The sequence below is a fragment of the Ictalurus punctatus genome, chromosome 5 (assembly GCF_001660625.3).
Source record: "Ictalurus punctatus breed USDA103 chromosome 5, Coco_2.0, whole genome shotgun sequence".
In the NCBI taxonomy this organism is placed as follows: domain Eukaryota; kingdom Metazoa; phylum Chordata; class Actinopteri; order Siluriformes; family Ictaluridae; genus Ictalurus; species Ictalurus punctatus.
Genome location: NC_030420.2, coordinates 34,531,209 through 34,553,071, shown reverse-complemented (window position 1 = coordinate 34,553,071; position 21,863 = coordinate 34,531,209). Strand labels below are relative to the sequence as shown.

Genomic DNA, 21,863 nt, shown 5'->3' with positions numbered 1-21,863 from the left:
CGCAGAAATATTTCTAAAATAAGAAACATATTGTCACTACATGATGCAGAAATATTAGTTCATGCTTTCATCACCTCTAGATTAGATTACTGTAATGGCGTACTGTCTGGATGTTCCAGTAGGAGCATAAACAAGCTCCAGTTAGTCCAGAATGCAGCTGCTAGAGTCCTAACTAGAACCAGAAGATACGACACATCACCCCGATCTTATCCACACTGCATTGGCTCCCAGTGAAATCTCACATTGATTATAAAATACTATTATTGACCTATAAAGCACTAAACGCTCTCGTGCCACACTATCTAAGTGACCTTTTGGTTTTATATGATCCGCCACGCCTACTTAGGTCAAAAGATGCAGGCTATCTGACGGAACCTCGAATAGTGAAGGCTACAGCAGGGGGAAGAGCTTTCTCTTATAGAGCCCGACAGTTATGGAACAGTCTTCCTATTAGTGTTCGGGACTCAGACACAGTCTCAGTGTTTAAGTCTAAGCTTAAAACGTATTTGTTTACTCAAGCCTACCCTGACTAGATTCTGTTCTACTACTTCGCAGTCATAATAATCTTTTTTCTCACTCTCTCCTTTCGCCGAGCCCCACACGAATTTATGGAGATACTAGAGATCCAGATCCTTTCTGCCTCTGGATGGAGCTCAAATCTTCTTTAATTCCAGACTGCTGGGACTACGGCTGCTCCTAACGCCATACAGACTTCATATAAATCCATAATGAACTTTTTCACACTATCTGTTGTTACCCAGATGAGGACGGGTTCCTTCTGAGTCGGGTTCCTCTCAAGGTTTCTTCCTCTTAAAACATCTTAGGGAGTTTTTCCTCGCCACCGTCGCCACTCAGTGTCTTGCTCAGCTGGGATAAATTCGCACCTTTAATATCTGTACACCGTGTTGATATTTCTGTAAAGCTGCTTTGAGACAATGTCTATTGTAAAAAGCGCTATACAAATAAAATTGAACTGAATTGAATTTGGACCAGGCTGACATTTGGGAGTGCTTAGATATCTATGAACGGATGTACCTTATTTACATACAGGATATAATTAGTGTGAGAGCCCTGAGGAGGGTAGGCCATTAACAGCATGCAATGTTTTTCTCTAGATCTTATATAATGTTTGAACTGCTGCTGCGGGAATGAGACCACATCTCCAGAAGCACCGAGACCTTGTGAAGGATACTAAACATGTATAGTCAACTTCTTATTCACATTAAAAACATACTATGTAATGCATATAGACCTTTAAGATGATCTGATGAGAGAGAGAGAGAGAGAGAGAGAGAAGGGTGTGGCCAGAGCCCATGACAGAAAGAGCTGCTCCAACGGAAGTTCAAAACGCTTGATTGTCACGTGATTCGCGTAGACTTCAGATATTTCCGGGAAGTTTTTAAAACGAAAACGTTCTTCGTCCACACTGGCGTTTCCACTGTGTTTCAGAAACGATCTCCATCCACACTACACGACTGAATATGCATGTCACATGACCATTCATAACGGTCATATGGTAGGGGATTTGACGAATCAGGGAAGGATACGCGACAATCCAGACAACCTGATCAGGGGGCGAATGTGGGCGGAGCCACGCCTTCGTTTTCGTCCGTTTGGACTGAAACATGAGCCGGGGTTTTCAAACCAAAACGGTGTCTTCAGCGTTTCAGAAAGTCTGAGGAATTAGTAAATGCGGGGGCAAATACATTTTCACACAGGCCCAGATGGTATTGGATAACTTTTTTGCTTCGATAAATAATATTATCATTTAAAAACTGTATTTTGTGTTTACTCAGACTGCCTTTGTATTATCTTGGATTTTGTTTTATATGAGAGCTACGCAAACACAGAAGACGTCAAGATGGGGCTGTAAAAAAAAATGTATGCAATGTTGGACAACTCCCATATCAATGGTATCAATGCTAATGTTACAAAGAAAAATAAAAAAAAACAAACAAACAAAAAACTACAAAAGAAACACACCCTCTGTGTTCCTGAGAACATTCACAGCTTTCGAATTGTGGTTTCAATGCCACGCCCTGATCGTTTGCAAAAAAGAGTTTCCACGGTCATTATGGATTGTTACGCTTAAAAACATTTGTCGCCATTAATCTAATCAATTTTAAATGAAACCTATAACACAGTACAGTCTGAATAGTTTATGAATGCACTGAAACACAAAATAAATAAACCTCTTCAATAAAAGTGAACACGAGGGAGAAAATAACGAGGGAATATAAATATCCACAAACACCAAAATCACACACACACACACACACACACACACACACACACACACACACACACCTTACACGCCAATCTTACTTTGTCATCAGACTAAAACATAATTTACAAATTATTACATTAAGCAAAAAAAGTAATAAATAAAAACACAGTTTATTCAACTTTCTGGCTTTTAATAAAGCCGCAGCATTTGCTTTTTATTTCAGCAGGAAGAGCCACAGAAACAAAAAAATAAATACTAATCTCTCAACTAATAAATAACCCTACAGCATTGTCCCAGCCCCCAAAACAGGCTCTGTAACATTCACATCCTCACTGTAGTCACTCATTAACCCCAGTGCAGACTCAGAAGAAATACAATACAATAACACTTTGAAGTGTGGCTTAATCAGTTATTAGTGACAAACTCCAGCCCTTTAAGAAAACATCATAAACAAACCACAAACATTTCAAATCAACAAAACTAACCTTACTGACATGACTAAAAGTGCTAAGTAAATAATTGTTCGTTTGTTTGACTGGTTTCCCCAATTACACAAGTCCTGTAAATATAACATTACATTCAAATCACCGACCGAGTCAAATATATCCTGTTCCACCAGTAGTTCAGGAGGAGTGTATTCAGCATTCAGTAACAAGGCACAAGTTGAAAAATCTGATCCATATTTACACTACACACTCCAAAATCAAGCGTCATGGGTTGATGAAAATGAAAAGCTATAATATACATGGTACGTAAAACAGATTCGTTCACAAACAAATTCAGAAGAATCATTTCCATGAGTTCGAGTCATTGCTGTAAAATGAAACCTTTTGATTCACCGAGGTGGATTCCTCACTACGTACCTTAAACAAATAAAAACCCTAAAGTGATTCAGAGTCACTTCAAAACGATTCGTTTACAAATGTCACTCGGCTTCCAGCGCACAAGAATCGTTCATAGAGCTGTTTAGATCACTTTAGTATCATCTGTGTCCAATTCAATTTATAAAATCAAATTCGAAAACAGCAAACAGAAAACAACTGAAGTGACACGAGAGTGATTCAGTGAGCAATTAGAAGAAGATTCATTTGCATATGCAGATGAAATCATTAACATAATAGCCAGGTTAAATTAAACAGAGGTTAAATTACATTAAACCATCCAGACTGTTTCATCGCACGTTTACTTTGATTCACATTCAGAGTCGGCAAAGAATCAATCACAGATGATTCATATGAATCTATTATAGAATGCGCTCACCCGAGAAACTAAGTGTGCGTTAAACAATTTATGAGCCGCAATTCTTCCTCCAAAATGTCCTAAAGATTCCGGTTTTAAATCGTAAAATATTCAGAATTAAATACGGTCACAAAATAAAGATAAAAACGAATTAAATCTGAAGAAGAGTCATTTACAGAGCTGATATCTCAAAAATGGAGAATAAATTAAACTGGAATATTCAAGCACAAATGCCCCAATGATCCAAGAGTAATTCAGAAAAAAATCAAATAAAATGACAGAGTCTGATCTTTAGATCTGACTCACTGAAGATTTGTTTACAGATTATGAGTACAATAAAGACAGAAATAAATAAATTAAACCATTCAGATCATTTCACTTCATTTGGATTAATGGGGGCATCATTTTGTCTTACACACACACACACACACAAACACACGCTCACACACGCGCACACACGCGCGCACGCACACACACACACACGAGTCTCGGTCACTCCCGTCTGTTGAAGTCACTTCCTGGTTCACACAGGTACAGGGAACGTGCTGTCCTGTGAAGATCAAAAACACCACAATTCAGAATTGTTAGGTTAGCTGAAATAACGGAGAAGCCTACTGTCCACCACATCACACAGATTTAACATCAAAAACAAAGCGACAGAACATTTTCATTTCCCACAAATAACCAAAAGGTTCTGCAGGGCTGGGAAAGAGGTCAGCTCTCATCCTCCTCCTCCATCTCCGCATTCGGACCTCTCCGTATCGTCACCAGGAAAAATCGATCTAACAAGCAGCCCCCTGCATTTAATCTACCTTCTCAATGTCCAACTTTACAATGAATGGAAACGTGCAGTTTAAGTTCAATAAATAAAGTATTGACAAACAAATATAGAAATAAATAAACAGAATGAAGAGAATAATTAAATAGTAAAGTAAATAGACACTGATAGCCTATTTGTTCATGGTTTTTCCCTCCCCTCGTTTCATACTGATACACACACACACACACACACACACACACACACACACACTCACACACTCACACACTCACACACTCACACACTCACACACTCACACACTCACACACTCACACACTTGTTCACAGCATTACCACCTGGAGTGTGCATTATTTTTCTTGTAATTCAACGGCCCAATGATTCCTTACATATTTACAGATCTACTAATTACAGCTGCAAATAACGATTATTTTCATAATCTATTAATCGGGCGATTATCACAGCTCTAATCAGCACGTGTGTCATACTTTGTCCGCGTGTGCCTCTGTGTCTCCCGATGGTATGAGCGGATCCTGTGAGTCCTTCATGATGGGTTCTCCAGGAGAACAAAAGGGAGACGACGAGAACGTTCCCATCTTCCTGCAGTGGAAAAGAGTGGCGAAGAGAAAGCAGGGGAGGACTAAAGAGGAAAAAAACACACAGAGGAAGAGGAGATGATGAATGTGGTGATGATGATAATAATAATAATAATAATAATAATAATAATAATAACAACAACAACAACAATAATAACAACAACAATAACAACCTCAGTTCTTCACCTGCTGTTACAATTAACACCAACAATTAACACTCCAAAATAAAGAGTGATGGAAAACAAAAGAATAGTATACAGATGAAGATTCATTCACAAACGAATCCCTGACTCAGATAAACTGGTTCTAGGTGAGAATGGGAAATTCATATCATGTTTCATTTGTTCAAATAAAAATCCAGAAGTGATTCAGAGTCTAGCATAATGAAACAGCTCAAAGATTCAAACAAAAACAAACAAAAAAACCCTGAATCTTAATGTCTCAAAGGAGCTGAGCCGGTGACTGATGGGGCGTTTGGTTTCTTCACCAGAACGATTACTGCATCACGATTCAATAATGATTCATAAATCAGCCACTGCACACAGTCATATGAACACTGGTGAATCAGTAGTGGAAAACTAATTGGTTCTCCAAATCAGATTACCAATAACCAATCACTTGAGCAATTACAGACAAATAACAACTACACACTGACCAATCAGAGAGAGGATCCAGGCGAAGGCGGAGTCCGGGTCCGTGGTGGGAGGCTCAGCCGGCGGCGTCGGCGTCTCTGAAACTGGAAATAAAATAGAGGTTATAGTCTTACATACAGACATGTTAATTGGTTCATCTAAACTTACAGTGGATATAAAAAGTTTACACACCCCTGATAAAACGGCAAGGTGTTGTGAAGTAAAAAGCTGAAAACAAGACAAATCGTGTCAGAACTTTTTCTACCCTTAGTGCGACATTTAAGTGAAAACGTATGAAAATGAAATGAAACACAATCAGAAACATTTTTTTTTGGGGGGGGGGGGGGGGACTGTATAAGTATACGCACCCCTAAACTAATATTTTATTGGCGCACCATTTGATGTTATGACATCACTCAGTGTTTTTGGGGAGGAGTCTATCAGCGTGTCACATCTTGACTCTCTCTTTCTTACAAAAACGTTCCAGATCCATCAGATTGTGAAGACGTCTCCTGTGCACATCCCGCTTCAGGTCACCACACAGATTTTTAGTTGGGTTCAGGTCTGGGCTTGGGCATTCCTTTGTTGATGTGGACGTGTGCTTTGGGTCATATTCCTGCTGAAAGGCGAAATTCCTTTCCATCTTCAGTTCACTAGCAGACACCTGAAGGTTCTGCACTAAAATCCTCTGATGTTTGTAGATAATCATGACTCCCTCCACTTGATAAAAGCCCCAGTTCTGGATGAAGAAAAGCAGCTCGAAAGCGTGATACTGCCACCACCGTGCTTCACCGTGGAGATGGTGTTCTTTTGGTGATAAAACAAACCTTTTGTAATTGTGGAACTATTGTAGCTTTTGGAATTGCTCTCATCAGACTAGAACACATATGGTTGGGTTTTCTGTGAGAAAGGGATTCAGTCTAGCCGCTCTACCCCATAACCCAGACGTGTGAAGAATACGAGAGATTGTTGTGACATGCAGAGAGTAATCAGTACACATCAGATGTTCCGGCAGCTCCTTTAAATGTTGCTGTAGGTCTCTTGGCAGCCTCCCTGGTACGTTTGTGTCTTGTCCTTTTGTGAATTTTGGAGGGACGTCCTGTTCTTGGCGAGGTCATTTTCTCCACTTGTTGACGGTGTTCCATCGAATGTTTTGGAAGTTCTTTTGTACCCCTCTCCTGATCGATACCTTGGATGATTTGTAAGCTAATAGGTGTAATAGGTTTAAACCTTTAAGGAGTTTATTTCAGGCAGCTCACTGAAGCACATCTGCTGAAGTGTAAACTCAAATTTAGCTTCTTAACAGGATGCTGAAGTTGCGGTCTTGTTAGAAACCCACACCTCCACGTTTGCACTGCTTTCACTGGATAAACAAAACCGAGCTTTTTGGAGCACGTTATAAATGTACAGAAATCTCCTCCCCGTGTTTTGCAGTCAAGCCCTTTCCAGTTTGTCTGATTTTTTTTTTTTTGGTCGTAGCACCATTTTCACACCCACTTCACTGCTTTCCCTTACAGAGCAAAGGAAACAAGTCTGTGGTTGTTTGCTAGCAGTGTCAGTAAAAAAATACCACAACCCAACGCCCAACAAACACCGACACACACTGTGACATCTACCAGGGGTTTCTGAGAAGTGCTTGGTGTCTTACCGCACCATCCATGAGCAGAACTTACAAAGCATCTAATTAACAATAGACAATGGTCACGTACATCGTGACACCAGATCAGCGCCGTAACCAGGATCACGATGTTAGTGAGATCCACGTTACAGAAATGTGTCACAGATAATCACTGTAGCGAATCTCCATGCTGAACGTGCAGCTAAAACACTCTTTTTAATCTGCGTTACGTTATCATTCTATTCTTCCATAAACTGTCGACTCTAAAGATGTTACGCTGCTGATTTCAGCCTCCAACATGAAGAAATTTCACTTCTTAGATTTATTTTTTCCCCCTGATGCTTGCTTTTATATTCCTTAAAAAAGACCGTGAATTAATTAAAAAATTTCACAAAATTGTTACAGTGAACTGATCACATAATGAATCTAGAAGAATATAGAATTGAGATCTTTGGGGGTTTTTTTATGTTATAGACAGTTTAATAATTCAAATAAAATAAAAATAACTGCATGTAAACTTCTCTACCGTCTATATTTTAGCTTAAACTGACGAGCAGCAGCATTTTCCCCCCAGAAACGCCCGGTGTTTATCGTAAATCCCCGGAAATAACACACACTCCTGGGCAAAAAAACTACACAAAACAAACAAAAAAAAGGGCCAAGCCCAAATGGCAAAATATTAAGCATTTAATGATCTTTACAACAAATCATTGGTCAGAATATTAGCAAGAATTAAACAAATAGATAAAGTAACTTAGCATGGGATGCTGTTTCCCCCTTTAACTTCTTAAAATCTTAAATTAAAGCCTTTATTTTTTATTTTACTGCCAATTTTTTCCCTTTATTTTAACTTTGTACACACAGACATGTGCTAGTTTAAATTTTACATCAAACATTTGAATCATCATCACGATTTTACCTTTGCGTACAAGAAGTGCATTTGTTTCATTCTTGCTCATTTTCTGACCAATGATGTGTTAAGACCATTACAAGTTTAATATTTTGCCATTTTAGGCTGGGCCCATGTTAATTGGGTTGTTTTTTTTTTTTTGATATTCTTACATCATTTTTATTTTAATTATCTAGTCTAGAATAATTTTGTATACGAAAAGAGTCAAATAACCTCAATCAGGATTATATCATCTTAATGACAAAAGCTTTTGGTCCCAAGTCTCTTCAATTCAGAGTATGAAGTGACGAGAGCGAATTTCCTCATTTGAGTCGGCCTAATATAGACACAAAACCATCCCTTATCGTGCAAAAAGCTGGTCCTGAAAACAGAAGTTGTCTGTCCGGTCAGCCAAAGTCTGAAAAACATCTAATTATATATATATATATATATATATATATATATATAATTAGATGTTTTTCAGACTTTGGCTGACCGGACAGACAACTTCTGTTTATATATATATATACACACACATACATACACACATATATACATTATATATATATATATATATATATATATATATATATATATATATATATATATATATATACACACATACACATATATATATATATATATATATATACACATATATACACACATACACATATATATATATATATATATATATATACACATATATACACACATACACATATATATATATATATATATATATATATATATATATATATATATATACACATATATACACACATATACACACACATACATATACACATATACACACACAGCGGGGGAAATAAGTACGAACGCATTGAACGTTTTTTTATCAGTAAATATATTTCCAGTGACGTTATTCACATGAGATTTTCACCAAACATCAGTATTAACTCAAGAAATCCAGAAATATAAAGAATTCACAACATTAAAGTCCATAAATAAAATGATGTGTAATAAAGTGGAATGACACGGGAAAAAAGTATTGAACACGCTAAGAAAAAGCGGTTCTCCAAGGCAAGGTAAGGCAAGGAAGCAGCTGAAATCCATAAGTAATTATACCCCCTATCTGTGCAGATTAATATCAGCTGGTTAGTAAAGTGATGGTCTATAAAAAGGCTTTTCGTTACAAAGGTGTCTCACAAGAAACATCTCATGATGGGTTAAAGGCAAAGAGCTCTCCCAAGACCTTCACAACCGGGTTGTTGTGAAACATACTGATGGGATCAGACACAGACGTATTTCAAAACTTCCAAATCCTCCAGAAAGCACCATCGCAGTACATGAAAGTCTTAAAGCAGAAAACAGCAGTCTGTCCCACAAAGTGGCATCACTCCATAAAACATTTATCATGATGAAACCTCCATGGGAACCTACCTGCTGTTTGAAATAAAACAGGCCTGTAAACAGCTGTGCAAGCAAAGTTAGGACGATTAGCCTCTTTCGCAAACAATCCAGTCCTTATTAAATACCAGGTGGTAGATAGATGTTTTTTTTCTGGGTTTGGTTTACAGAAAATACATATATAACCAATGTCAATATTCAGCACAATCATAATCCTTTACAAAAATCAGTGTGTGGAGTCTATGAGCAATTCCTAGGAAAGACAAAGATAGATTTAATGTTATGTAGCTCATAACTCACTGAGAATTTCTAACTGAAAGTTATTTAAACCCTAAAGTAAGCACACTTGGTTCAGCTAATCAATTAATTATTTCTTTTTTTAAAGCTGAATAAAGTGCACCAAGATTCCGACTGAAGAAAGTATCGGTTAGAAGGTTGCAAATGAGAGCTGTTTAACACACACTCATGCACTTCTCCTTGGTTACAGTAGAAGTGTTTATAGCAAAAGTCTACATGAGAAAGATTTACACTAACAAGTTTAGAGTAGAATTTGTTACACTAGAAATGTTTATAGCAAAAGGTTTACAGGAGAAAAGTTTACAGTAAAAAAGTTTACACTAGAAAGGGTTACAGTAGAAATGTTTTACATAAACGTTTGCAGTAAAAGGTTTACATGAGAAAAGTTTACACTCGAAATGTTTTTGTCCTGTTCTAGGCAAAAGATGTTAGATATCGGTTTTTTACTTACGTAAATAAACAAATCACGGATATTAGACAAAACAGTTTTAGTTTAATAGCTGAACACTCTTGCTTTGTGAAACACCTCAAACACGTTAAATGAAATTATTTTAATTAATGGCATAGATTTTTCCCCAGATCAAGTAGAGGAAGAAAATTATGGAATCGTCCAAAAAAAAAAAAAGTAAAAATCACAATCAGTACTTTGTTGCTCCTCCTCGGGCTTTTATGACGGCCTGGACTCTTTGAGGGATGGACTTCACTACTGAAAAACAATGTTCTCCCTTAAGCTGCTTCCAGCTTTCTCGAATAGCGGTTAACAGATCAGCTTTGCAGGATGGAGCCTTGCCATGGACCCGTTATGTGTGATTTGTTTATAAGCTCCGAAGTAAAAAATAGCCAGGAGACCATCCTCTAAGTGTGGAGATTCCATCATTTTTGCAAGGGGTTGTAGATAACAAACAAACTCACATAAACAAACTCAAACATTCCCCCATTTACAGGAACAGAAACTGAGGACGCCGAATCATCTCCGTAATCTCTCGTTCTCCTGTATAAAAGCTGACCGGCATGAAACCACGCACTAAAACACGATACGAGACGAATCCCGGTACACAAGTCTGTCATCACGTCAGCTCCTCGAATGAAACGAGGCAGCGGGCCTTGTGTTAGTCACATGACAACGTGTAAAGGAAATGAGAGGAAATCCCTAACCTACAGAGGTTGTCGTCGTGTTAAAATCAGTACTGAAAGGTGTTGGTGGTGTTGACGAGGTTCAGCACTCACCTGTCGGCTGCAGGAGCGGGTGGTAGATGAGCAATCCTGCCGGGGAACTCACTACAGAACATTTAAGCTGTTTTCCGTTGTGTTTATCAGCACGGCAGATCGCTCCCGTATGCCTGTCACTCCAGTACACATCACTCTACACACACACACACACACACACACACACACACACACACACACACACACACACATGTTTACCAAAGTCAGGTGCAACTATTATTTAAATTATTACTGGAATGCTAACTAAAAATAACAACAAAAACAGCAGCGTTATTTTAAACCTTGTTTTGGCTCATTGTAATTTTCACGGTCATTTTGTCATTGTTGTAATTTTTGCTGTGATGGATCTTGCTACTGATATTTTTTTTAAAAATAAAAACAGTTAAATAAAAATATATATTTATTTTCTTTTGTTACTGTTTGATATTGATATTATTAGGGGGCCAAGCACCGAAGGAGCACAGGCATTCTCTTGCTATTCTACCTTTTCTTATTATTCTGCTTCCTGTTCTTCTTCTTCTGGCTAGCGTGTCAATAACAGCCCACAGAACCATCTGGTAAAAAGTTGTGAAATTTTCCACACTGGTTGGGGAGGGTCTAAAGAACATTCTGAGCAAATTTGGGCCAAAGGCTGCAGGCGCTCTATCGCCACCTCCGGGTCAAATTTGGAAGTACTTTTATAGCCATAACTTTTGAACCGTGCGTCCAAAACCCTGGACTCCCTGAGCTGAGACGAGTTCAACGCATCAGATGACGTCAATTTCCACCTAAACAGATTTTCCGCCATCTTGGATTTTGTCTTAAATGTTGTTGTTTTTTTTGCTACACCGCCTACAAATTTTCTCTCGTTATAAATGACACGTCAAAGTCACGCTCTTTCTGTGCCGCGAACTGTACATGTTGCTTTGTGCGTCTTTGCGAGTGGATCATATTTTGAAATATTGATATTTATCTTATGAATATTTCATTTAAAAATGGACATTTTATTAAATGAAATGATATGAAATGTTGTGGTTAGAAGTTTTCAGTCTGTTTATTCTCATTGCGAGCCTATTAAAGTAAACTTACACAATCTGTAATGTTCCCGAGCTTTGCTAGACGCAGCAGCGTTGCTTTTTACGGTTAATGGAGGTTTAAATTCCTCATATTTCCACATAATCATTCCTTGTTCTTCAAACGAAAAGTATGCTTTTTTCCATGTTGAACACTATTGACTGTTTGCTACAAAGGTCTGGTGTTGTGTGCACGCGCACGCTGAGTAAACAATGATGCGGGGATAAAACCTGTGTTGACAGACAAGGTTCATAACTGAAAAAGCGTCATGAAACCACAACCTTATTTAAAGTGGGTGCGATTTGTTTGTTTCAGTCATCTCAAAATTTACTCTTCAAAAATTTACCCTACGCTTTGTTCATCTCGCTTTGTGACACCAACCAAAAACAATGTTTTGCACGTAAAGTACCAACAAAGCATGTGATGGGAAAGCTGCCAAACACGTAGTGAGGCCAGATCTCAGTAACGAACCTGCACTCGGAAACAAACTAAAACAAACTGAGACAAATAAATTCTACACTCTCAGACCGAATTAAAAGATAACAAATAAAAGTGGGTCTTCAGTGAAGATTTGAACATAGCAATAGACTACACTGCCCTCCACTAATATTGGCACCCTGGTGGTAAATATGAGCAAAGAAGGCTGTAAAAAATTGTCTTTATATTTATCGTTTGTTAAAAAACAAACAAACACAAATACTCTGCTCTCATGGATATCAAACAATTACAAACAAAACACAGGTTTATCCAACAATTATCTTTGTTAAATAAAGGTGTGCAACAATTAGTGACACCCTTTTAGTCAATACTTTGTGCTAGCTCCCTTTGCCAAGATGACAGCTCTGAGTCTTCTCCTATAACGCCTGATGAGGTTGGAGAATACATGGTGAGGGATCTGAGGGCGTTCCTCCATACAGAATCTCTCCAGATCCTCCACATTTCCAGGTCCACGCTGGTGGACTCTCCTCTTCAGTTCACCCCACAGGTTTTCTATGGGGTTCAGGTTAGGGGAATAGGATGGTCAGGGCAGGACCTTGATTTTGTGGTCAGTAAAACATTTCTGTGTTGATTTTGATGATGTTTTGGATCATTGTCCTGCTGGAAGATCCAACCACGGCCCATTTGAATCTTTCTGGCAGAGGCAGTCAGGTTTTCATTTAATATCTGTTGATATTTGATAGAGTCCATGATGCCATGTATCCTAACAAAATGTCCAGGTCCTCTGGCAGAAAAACAGCCCAAAACATTAAAGATCCACCTCCATATTTAACCGTGGACATGAGGTACTTCTCCATACGGCTACCTCTCTGTGTGCTCCAGAACCACCTCTGTGTTTATTACCAAAAAGCTCTATTCTGGTTTCATCTGACCGTAGAACCCGATCCCATTTGAAGTTCCAGTAGTGTCGGCACACTGAAGACGCTCGAGTGTGTTTTTGGATGAGAGTAGAGGCTTTTTTCTTGAAACTCTTCCAAACAGCTTGTGGTGATGTCGGTGACTTCAGATTGTAGTTTTGGAGACTTTCTGACCCCAAGACACAACTAACTTCTGCAGTTCTCCAGCTGTGATCCTCGGAGATGTTTTATCCACTCGAACCGTCCTCTTCACAGTGCGTTGAGACGATACAGACACACGTCCAATTCCAGGTCGATTCATAACATTTCCAGTGGACTGGAACTTCTTCATTATTGCCCTGATGGTGAAATGGGCGTTTTCAATGCTTGTGCTATTTTCTTATAGACACGCCCCATCGTGTGAAGCTCAACAACCTTTAGGTTAGGAAAAGGGCAAACTGGTTTAAAAAAAAAATGCCCCAGACCTTTAACCCTCATCCTACCGACTGGGGTACCTGCAGACCCCTGAGGAGTACTTTTTGTCATATCTCACAGGTGCTTTGTTCCATCATTCCAATTTTTCATGACTTTGTCAATCGATTTGTTTCTAATGACTTCATATCGTTGTTTTCAGTTTCTGTTTTAATTAGGGCTTTTTAAAAATACCAATGTATTGGGGACCAGGGGGACACCTCAATTACACCTATGCAGTTTTATTAAATGGAACTATTTATTGAGTTCCTGTTTCCCATAGGTCATAATTTAAAGCATCACGAACTATCAGAGGGGGTAGAGGCACTCTGTCAGTCATTTGAAGGAGGCAGACACAGAGGCAGCAGACACAGATACCGTCATCATCTGGATGGGAAACTTCCCAGGTTGAAGTTTTCAGAATGTGGCCGACGTCGCCGGATCTTCCCGAGACAGCTGGGGCATGCGCTGGTCATGCCACACATGAAGAGGAGAGCTGATACTGCCATGCTCCAAGCCCCAATCCGAGCAGCAATGACCATCAATGGGAGTGAGGGAAACTCCACCTGCTGCTGCGGACGTCCAACGATCGGCTGGAAAATCTACTGGAAAAAGGTGTAGCTTTTGCCCCCGAAGCACAAACACAAAGGTAGGAAATGTTTGCTCCTCCGGTCACGTGCCAGAATGCCCTGAGCATAGCATGAGCCAAATCATACGCTATAACTGCCTGGAGCGTGTGCTGTTCATAGTTTAATGTAAACACCATTCATTTTACATTATGTACAAATTTAAAAAGCTGAATTTGAATTGCATTTATTCAACCGCTATACTGACAGCGAATCATACTGAGACCAAGATCTCGACCTACTTCTGTCTTGAAAGTCAAATAAAATAAAAAAATTGTTGAAGCTTGAATGACGGTGGGTTTATTTCAATTATTTTATATTGGGCTCAAAATGACACAAATAATGTTTACTGGAAATTACTGGAAACTAAATGACACAGAATACAAAGGACAGTAAATTAGCTTTTAAGCACTGTTGAGTTTTCCCGGGAATTCCGTATCCTAGTTTTTGGTCCTCTGTCATACAACTGATAGAGCTTGTAGAATTACTTCCTCTTACCTTCACAGGAGGCGGAGCCTTCGTGCCGCTGGGCTCCAAATCCAAAGGACAGTGAATAAGCTTTTAAGTGCTAATGTGGACTGTACTTGGTATAAAAGCTGCAATTTGTATTAAAGAAAATAATTTATTTTCGTTTCACGCAATATGCAAATTAACTGTAACTTTCCTGAAATAATAATAATCTGTTTTTTCCAGACAACATTAATTACATAACTAATAATGTTTTCAGAAGAATTAAGTGAACATGTGTTCACTCAGCGTGTAGAACAGTCTGGTAGGCATGACTCGAGGCAGCAAACGTCGTCACAGTGCCACCTACTGGTTAGACGTTACAATAACAGGCCGAAAATGCTTCCATCTACTCCTCCTCCAAATTTTGTCCAATCTCCACCAAATTTGGCTCACATCATCTTGAGTCCCGTCTAAACAAAATTTATCAAAGGAACTCTGATATTCAAAACCATTCTCCTGTAACGCCCTGGCAAACTGGTGAAACTACAAATCATTCTTGAATCCCTTTGCCTATAGTTATGGCTCTGCTTATGAAACAATTGTAGAGCTTGTGTGAACGTGCTGTTCACCGAGTCTGCGTGCTTGGCCCCCGAAAATGCTGCTTGCAGCTTTAATTATTATTATTATTTTCCTTATTATCATCCTTATTGTTTTTGCTATTAATTACTTGCTAATGCTATTTTTATTGTTTATTATTATGATTATTATTATTATAGCCAGTTACGTTATTGTTCTTGTGAACAACAAATATCTCAGTTCGCTCGGCGAAGTGATATGGAACTGTAATGCGGTCCAGACCCGACTGGAACTACTTTAGCTGCGCATATACTAAAAATAATTGCACACCTCAGAACGTCTGTCAGCCAATCAGCATCGAGAATTCAACAGCGCTGTGGTATAATATACTAAATAAAAAATTGCCTCGTATGTGCACTAAATCACAGAGCAGCTATTAACATAAAAATAAAGAATTAATTAATCATTTAACAATTAATTTTTTTTAAAACTTACTTGTTTGTTAATATATTTATAGTGGAAATTAATTTTTTTTTTTTTTTAAGCTAAAAAATATTACGCATTAAAAATGACCACAGGAGAAGATGTAGCAATGAAGATATTTAAAACGTGGTACTTCACTGTGGCTGTGAAGAAGCTGCATGTTTCCGTTCATGTGAGGGACATCCTGTTAACACCCAGACTCGGCCAAGAGTAACAGGAAATGGGGGCAGTTCCTCACATCGCAGCCCACGTAAGTGAAAACACTAACCTCAAACACGGCCAGGCCAAACGGCTGGTCCAGATAACCGTTCGATTCCACCACCGTCTTTCTGTGCAGTCCGTCGTACGCCACCCTCGACACGGAGTTCAGGAGCGAGTCGGCCCAGTACAGCAGCCCGCGGGGAACGTCTGCTCAGTACCATTAACACCACGTTAACATCGCAATCATCCTTTCATCACCAGCACTGTTCACATCACAGATCACTCACAGCGCTCTCACACACCGTTCCTAACCGTCTCACTGACCCATGAATACAACACACGTTAACTCATTAACCTTAATTACAATTCAAACTGTTCAACTACACGACAAAAACCTCTCTTTAATTATACATTTTGTTTATTTATTGATTTACAAAAATAAATAAACAATTTATGGAAGAAAGTAAAGTTTGTGAGTGCTGAAACTCAATGAAGTCAGAGTGTGTGTGTGTGTGTGTGTGTGTGTGTGTGTGTGTGTGTGTGTGAGTGAGAGACTGTGTGTGTGTGTGTGTTTGTGTGTGTGTGAGTGAGAGACTGTGTGTGTTTGTGTGTGTGTGAGTGTGAGTGAGAGACTGTGTGTGTGTGTGTGTGTGTTTGTGTGTGTGTGTGTGTGTGAGTGAGAGTGTGAGTGAGAGACTGTGTGTGTGTGTGTGTGTGAGTGAGAGTGAGAGACTGTGTGTGTGTGTGAGTGAGAGTGTGAGTGAGAGACTGTGTGTGTGTGTGTGTGTGTGTGTGTGAGAGAGAGAGAGCATGTGTGAGTTCTTTACTTGCCTCATTCACTAAACCAAAGATGAAAGGATGAAGTGACGGACAGGAGAGATAAAGAGATAGAGAGATAAATAAGATAAAGGGAAGGCATAAATTGGATTGAGAGAGAGAGAGAGAGATGGATGATGGGAGGGAAGGAGAAATTGAGAAATGGATGGAGGGATGGTGAGATGGAGGGCTGGAGGGATAAAGGTGTCTGTACTAACCGAGAGCGATGGAGACGGGGTTCCGTATGGCGGAGGTGATGAGGGTTCTCCTGTCCTGTCCGTTCAGACCCGAGCGCTGGATTCGGGGAGAAACTCCGGCCTCGGCCCAGAACAGGAAGCTGCACGAGAGAAAGAACGAAACTTTTAATTCAAACTAAATCAGTTCAAGTTTATTCATCTTTTAGAAAGCGGGTTATAACCTGCACGGAACCGACCCTAATAAAGGCTGGACCGCAACGGCGGTGGGGGAGGACAGACCCGAGATGACAGGGGCGTGTTCGGTTCCGTTCAGTGCCGCGGCGTGTACAGCTCCAGTTCGGTTACTGGTCCAGTACAAAACCTGGTTAATCCAGTCCACAGCCAATCCCATAATCCCACTGGCTCCTGAGATCACCACTGAGGGCTCCTGATCTCCTGCATCCAGGTCCAGCCTGAGAACACACACAGTTCAGTGTTCAGGACCTGTAGAGAGGTGCGTGTATGTGTGTGTGTGTGCGCGCGTGTTCAGTACCTGTAGACGTGTGTGTGTTCAGTGTTGGCCCAGTACAGTGTGTTATCAGCAGTGAGAGAAGTTAGAGCTCCCGATGTTCCGGTTCTGTTGGTGATCTTTTTCTGATCAGACCCATCAGGCTTCATCCACATGATTCCCTCACTGCTGCTGAAGATCACCGCTGCTGCATCACCTACACACACTCACACACACACACACACACACACAAAAACAATAGTCCGTTATAGAGAAATCTAATGCTGCAGCACCCTCTAGTGGAACACAGAGTAAATGACTCGTCGCTTTATTTTCACTGTGTGGAGTTTCTCAGGTTCTCCGCACGTTCTGTGAGAACATTCACATACATCGTTTTAAACCCTTACTCGAGGAAATCCTGTTATTATATTGATCATCTTTGCCCTGAGAATTGAATTAAATCTTAAATCACAACAGTGAAGAATCTCACCTGCAGCCAGGCACCGCCCACTCTCTGAGCCATTCACGTAACCATGACAGCACTCGCAGGTAAAAGAGCCGTTGGAATGAACACATGCCTGATCGCACACATCCGCGTCCAGACAAGGATCCACCTCTGACATCACACACACACGTAAATAAATATATTAATAACACTTGTGATCAATCTCAGAGCTACACACTCAATCTGAATTACAGGCATTAAAAATAAAGCAAAATAATAATTAAATTAATATTAAAATACATAAAAGTGTAAAAGATATAAATACATTGATATTTCAGAGAAGTGGTTTAATTATACTTTAATATTATACTTATAATAACAGCATATCAGTATTAACAGCGCCACCTGGTGGTCAGTGTATTTGATTGCACGTGAATCAGCAAATCAGGTAATTTAATAATATATTAAATACAGTTTATAATTTACATTTTTAAAAAACATTTTAAAATCAGAGAAACATTTCACATGATATATCGTAGAGTTAGGATACTGTACTTTTACTGTTTTTGTTACACATCTTTGCAATTATATATTCTATTTTAAATTATTTTCTTATAACAGAGATCGGATGTGATCGGATAACCGTCTGATCCCAAAGAACTTGATCAGACGCCTGAATGCTTAGAGTCAATGTTCCGCTACACGCAGGATAAAGTAGCTCCACTTAAAAGAAAAATATTTCGAGAAGAAAATCTCTTAGCGCTGCTCGACCAGTCTGTCTTTCCACCCTAACTGAACATAACAAATAATACTAGACTCTAAATAATCCTAGATTTAATACTGTAGCTAGATTAAATAGGAATAAAAATACCACACAATCGTTACATAGCAGCGACGATTTGATGATTTTTTCACTGACAAAATGTAAAACATTAGACAAAAAATTCTGACTATTAAATTAAAACCAGGCAGATAATAATATAACAATATCAGCTCAATGATTAGAATGTTTTATTCCCCTTAGAGAGACCGAACTTTCAGCAATCTCTTCATCAAAATCATCAACTTGTACACTAGATCCATACACTACCACGTGTAGCTAGAAGTAATCTTTCTGATCACATGGTTACTCTGGATGTTCTTTCTGTGTCATCATGTGCAGCAGTTAAAGACCTTGGAGTGATTATTGACTCCGGTCTATCATTTGATGCTCATGTAGATAATATTACTAGGATAGCCTTCTTTCATCTCAGAAATATTTCTAAAATAAGAAACATATTGTCACTACATGATGCAGAAATACTAGTTCATGCTTTCATCACCTCTAGACTAGATTACTGTAATGCCGTACTGTCTGGATGTTCCAGTAGGAGCATAAACAAACTCCAGTTAGTCCAGAATGCAGCTGCTAGAGTCCTAACTAGAACCAGAAGATACAACCACATCGCATTGTGGTGAACTTTTGTTTTTATTTCTATTTACACTGAAAAGAATTTTGAGCTGCATTTTAAAATGTAAGATTATAATATATGTATAAAGTTTATTAGTAGTAGTAGTAATATTAGTATTAAGTGTTGGACTGTTTATAGAGATCAGGGACAACGCCTCGGCTCATCTCGTGTCTCAAAGCGCCATCTAGTGGATTTAAAATGCCTTAACACCTTCATCAATATTATTCTAGAACAGAAGAACGTTTAAATGCTGACAAAAGAAAAGAAAATAGAAAAGATAGAATCTACTTATCTAACATGTATCCATGTGTGTATTTATATAATAATCATGTATCACAGTGTGTGTATTCATCATTGTGTGTGTGTGTACCTTCACAGTGTGTGTCCTGCACCAGTCTCATGCCAGACGGACAGTCACACACGAACCCCAGAGGCTGATCCACACAGTGATGAGAACAGCCACCATTATTCGACTCACACTCGTTCTCCTCTGAAACACACACACACACACCATGCATCACAGCTTCCATCAAATTTCAGTGAGAAGTCTAGAGGAAGTGGACAGGAGCAGTGGTTTGGGGGAGTGGTTGAGGAAGTGGGCGGGGAAGTGAAGACGGCATATTAAAGCGTTTCCTCACCGCAGTTCTCCTCGTCACTGCCGTCCTCACAGTCCTCGCTGTGATCACACCTCCACGAGTGATCCACACACTGTCCATTAGAGCAGCTGAACTCAGAGCCGAGACACGTCCGCTCCTGTTTCTGCACCGACTCCACATCTGGAACATCATCAGTACACGCATTTATTTACTCTAAACACCGGCACAAGTGTTCACACTTCTAGATTTATTAGGATGGATGAATAAATAAAAATTAAATTAAAAATTAAGTGTTTTTTTATTTTATTTTGTATCTGAAGGTCAATGTTCATAATTTCATTGTTTATTAAAATGTCAGAAATTCCTGTAGGTTTGTACATCACGCTGGTGGAACAACAACAAAAATGTCTGTTACTGACAACAACATTTCAAATCTTTCTTTACGTTCGCACGACACATTTATTTACTTTTCCAAGGACGTCCAAACGGAGCAAGAAGCAGCATTAAATCACTCGATGCACGCTTGATTTCTAAACTACTGCAAACTACATTTCCATTTATTTTATTTTTATTTTAAATGAACTGTGATACCATTATGGTCCAAAAATGACACTTCCCATAAACCTCCTCGCCCGTCTTAACATGCGCCGCAGGAATATTCTGTTTCTTTAGGTTTTATTTTTACAAGATTAATAAAAAAAAAAAAAAAAAAACCTAAACCACAGACAGTATAAGGAATTTAAATGTAGTCAGTTATATGTTATAAATGTCGTCAAATTATGGAGTTTACACACACACACACACACACACACACACACACACACACACACAGGGCTGATCACTATGATTTTAGATCTGCTTCATGTTGTATAACACTATTCTAATCTTCAGTGAGTCATCCTTCATGTAACACGTGTTGATTGGACAAAAAAAGGAGAAAAAGAAAAAGATAATTCTATTACTATGCAAATGAGTCTATTGCGTCATCCACTTTCTGAACTTTCCTACAAGCATCACTTTACACATGTTTGTGAAAATAAAGTCATGAGTTTTATTTCACACTGCAGCATTAAACCCGAACTCTAACCTCTAACCTCTCTCTCTCTCTCCAACTTTACCTGTTACCTGTGTGGCTAGCATTAGCATGCTAATGCACGCTGAGCACCCATGCGGCGGTTTGACAGATCTCCGGACCAATCCCGGCCAAGTACATGCAACTCCACACGGGTTGAATGATAAAGGTTAACTATTCAACATCCTGTCCAGACCCTTTCATTTACATCTGACAGAAATTACATTCATTCTCACCCGCTGCTGGTGCTGCATACAGTAAACCTGCTAACAGCAGAAGAGTGTAAAAGAGATCCATGCTTTCATTCATCGACCTCTCCTGGGCGTCTGTCGCGGGAATATGACGTCATTGCGTAGCAACTCGTCGTTTTTTCTGTTTGTATTTTTTTAAGTGTAAATGAGAACTGTATTTAGAAAATATATCGTTTTGGGGGTGTTTACTGATTATTATTAATTATTAAAGATCAGTGTGAAAGTAATCAATTGTGTCTAATTTAATTATTTTACTTGCTATGTGTTAGGTTCTAAACAGATTCTGAGTACTAATCCTCTTTAATGTAAGACTTTAATGTAAGACAGAGTTCATTTGAAGATTCTACACAGTAAAATCACATTTAATATATATATATATATATATATATATATATATATATATATATATATATATATATATATATATATATATATATATAAAGCTAGCAGGAAAGATTCTGAGAGATGGACTTTATTTTTGTT

General features: G+C 38.8%; 1 protein-coding gene across 1 annotated transcript; it reads right to left on the bottom strand.

The window, feature by feature from the left end:
• Positions 1–2,381: 2,381 nt before the first annotated feature.
• Positions 2,382–21,472, bottom strand: LOC108265512 (very low-density lipoprotein receptor). The gene is made up of 13 exons (XM_053680497.1): positions 21,366–21,472; positions 20,100–20,237; positions 19,832–19,951; positions 18,056–18,181; positions 17,611–17,782; positions 17,315–17,530; positions 17,100–17,218; positions 16,133–16,272; positions 10,872–11,007; positions 5,662–5,697; positions 5,493–5,573; positions 4,730–4,881; positions 2,382–4,016 (listed from the first exon to the last, which is right to left on the bottom strand). The coding sequence occupies exons 1-13, from the start codon at positions 21,436–21,438 to the stop codon at positions 3,990–3,992; spliced, it is 1,536 nt and encodes a 511-aa protein (XP_053536472.1). The 5' UTR covers positions 21,439–21,472; the 3' UTR covers positions 2,382–3,989.
• Between the last annotated feature and the right edge of the window lie 391 nt (positions 21,473–21,863).

Coding starts and splice junctions, on each gene's coding strand:
- LOC108265512 (XM_053680497.1), bottom strand. CDS start 21,438: ATGAATGAAAGCATGGATCTCTTTTACACTCTTCTGCTGTTAGCAGGT. Junction 19,952..20,099: donor CAGTGACGAGGAGAACTGCG/GTGAGGAAACGC, acceptor TGTGTGTTTCAG/AGGAGAACGAGTGTGAGTCG. Junction 11,008..16,132: donor TTGGCCTGGCCGTGTTTGAG/GTTAGTGTTTTC, acceptor GTGTGTGTGTAG/AGTGATGTGTACTGGAGTGA.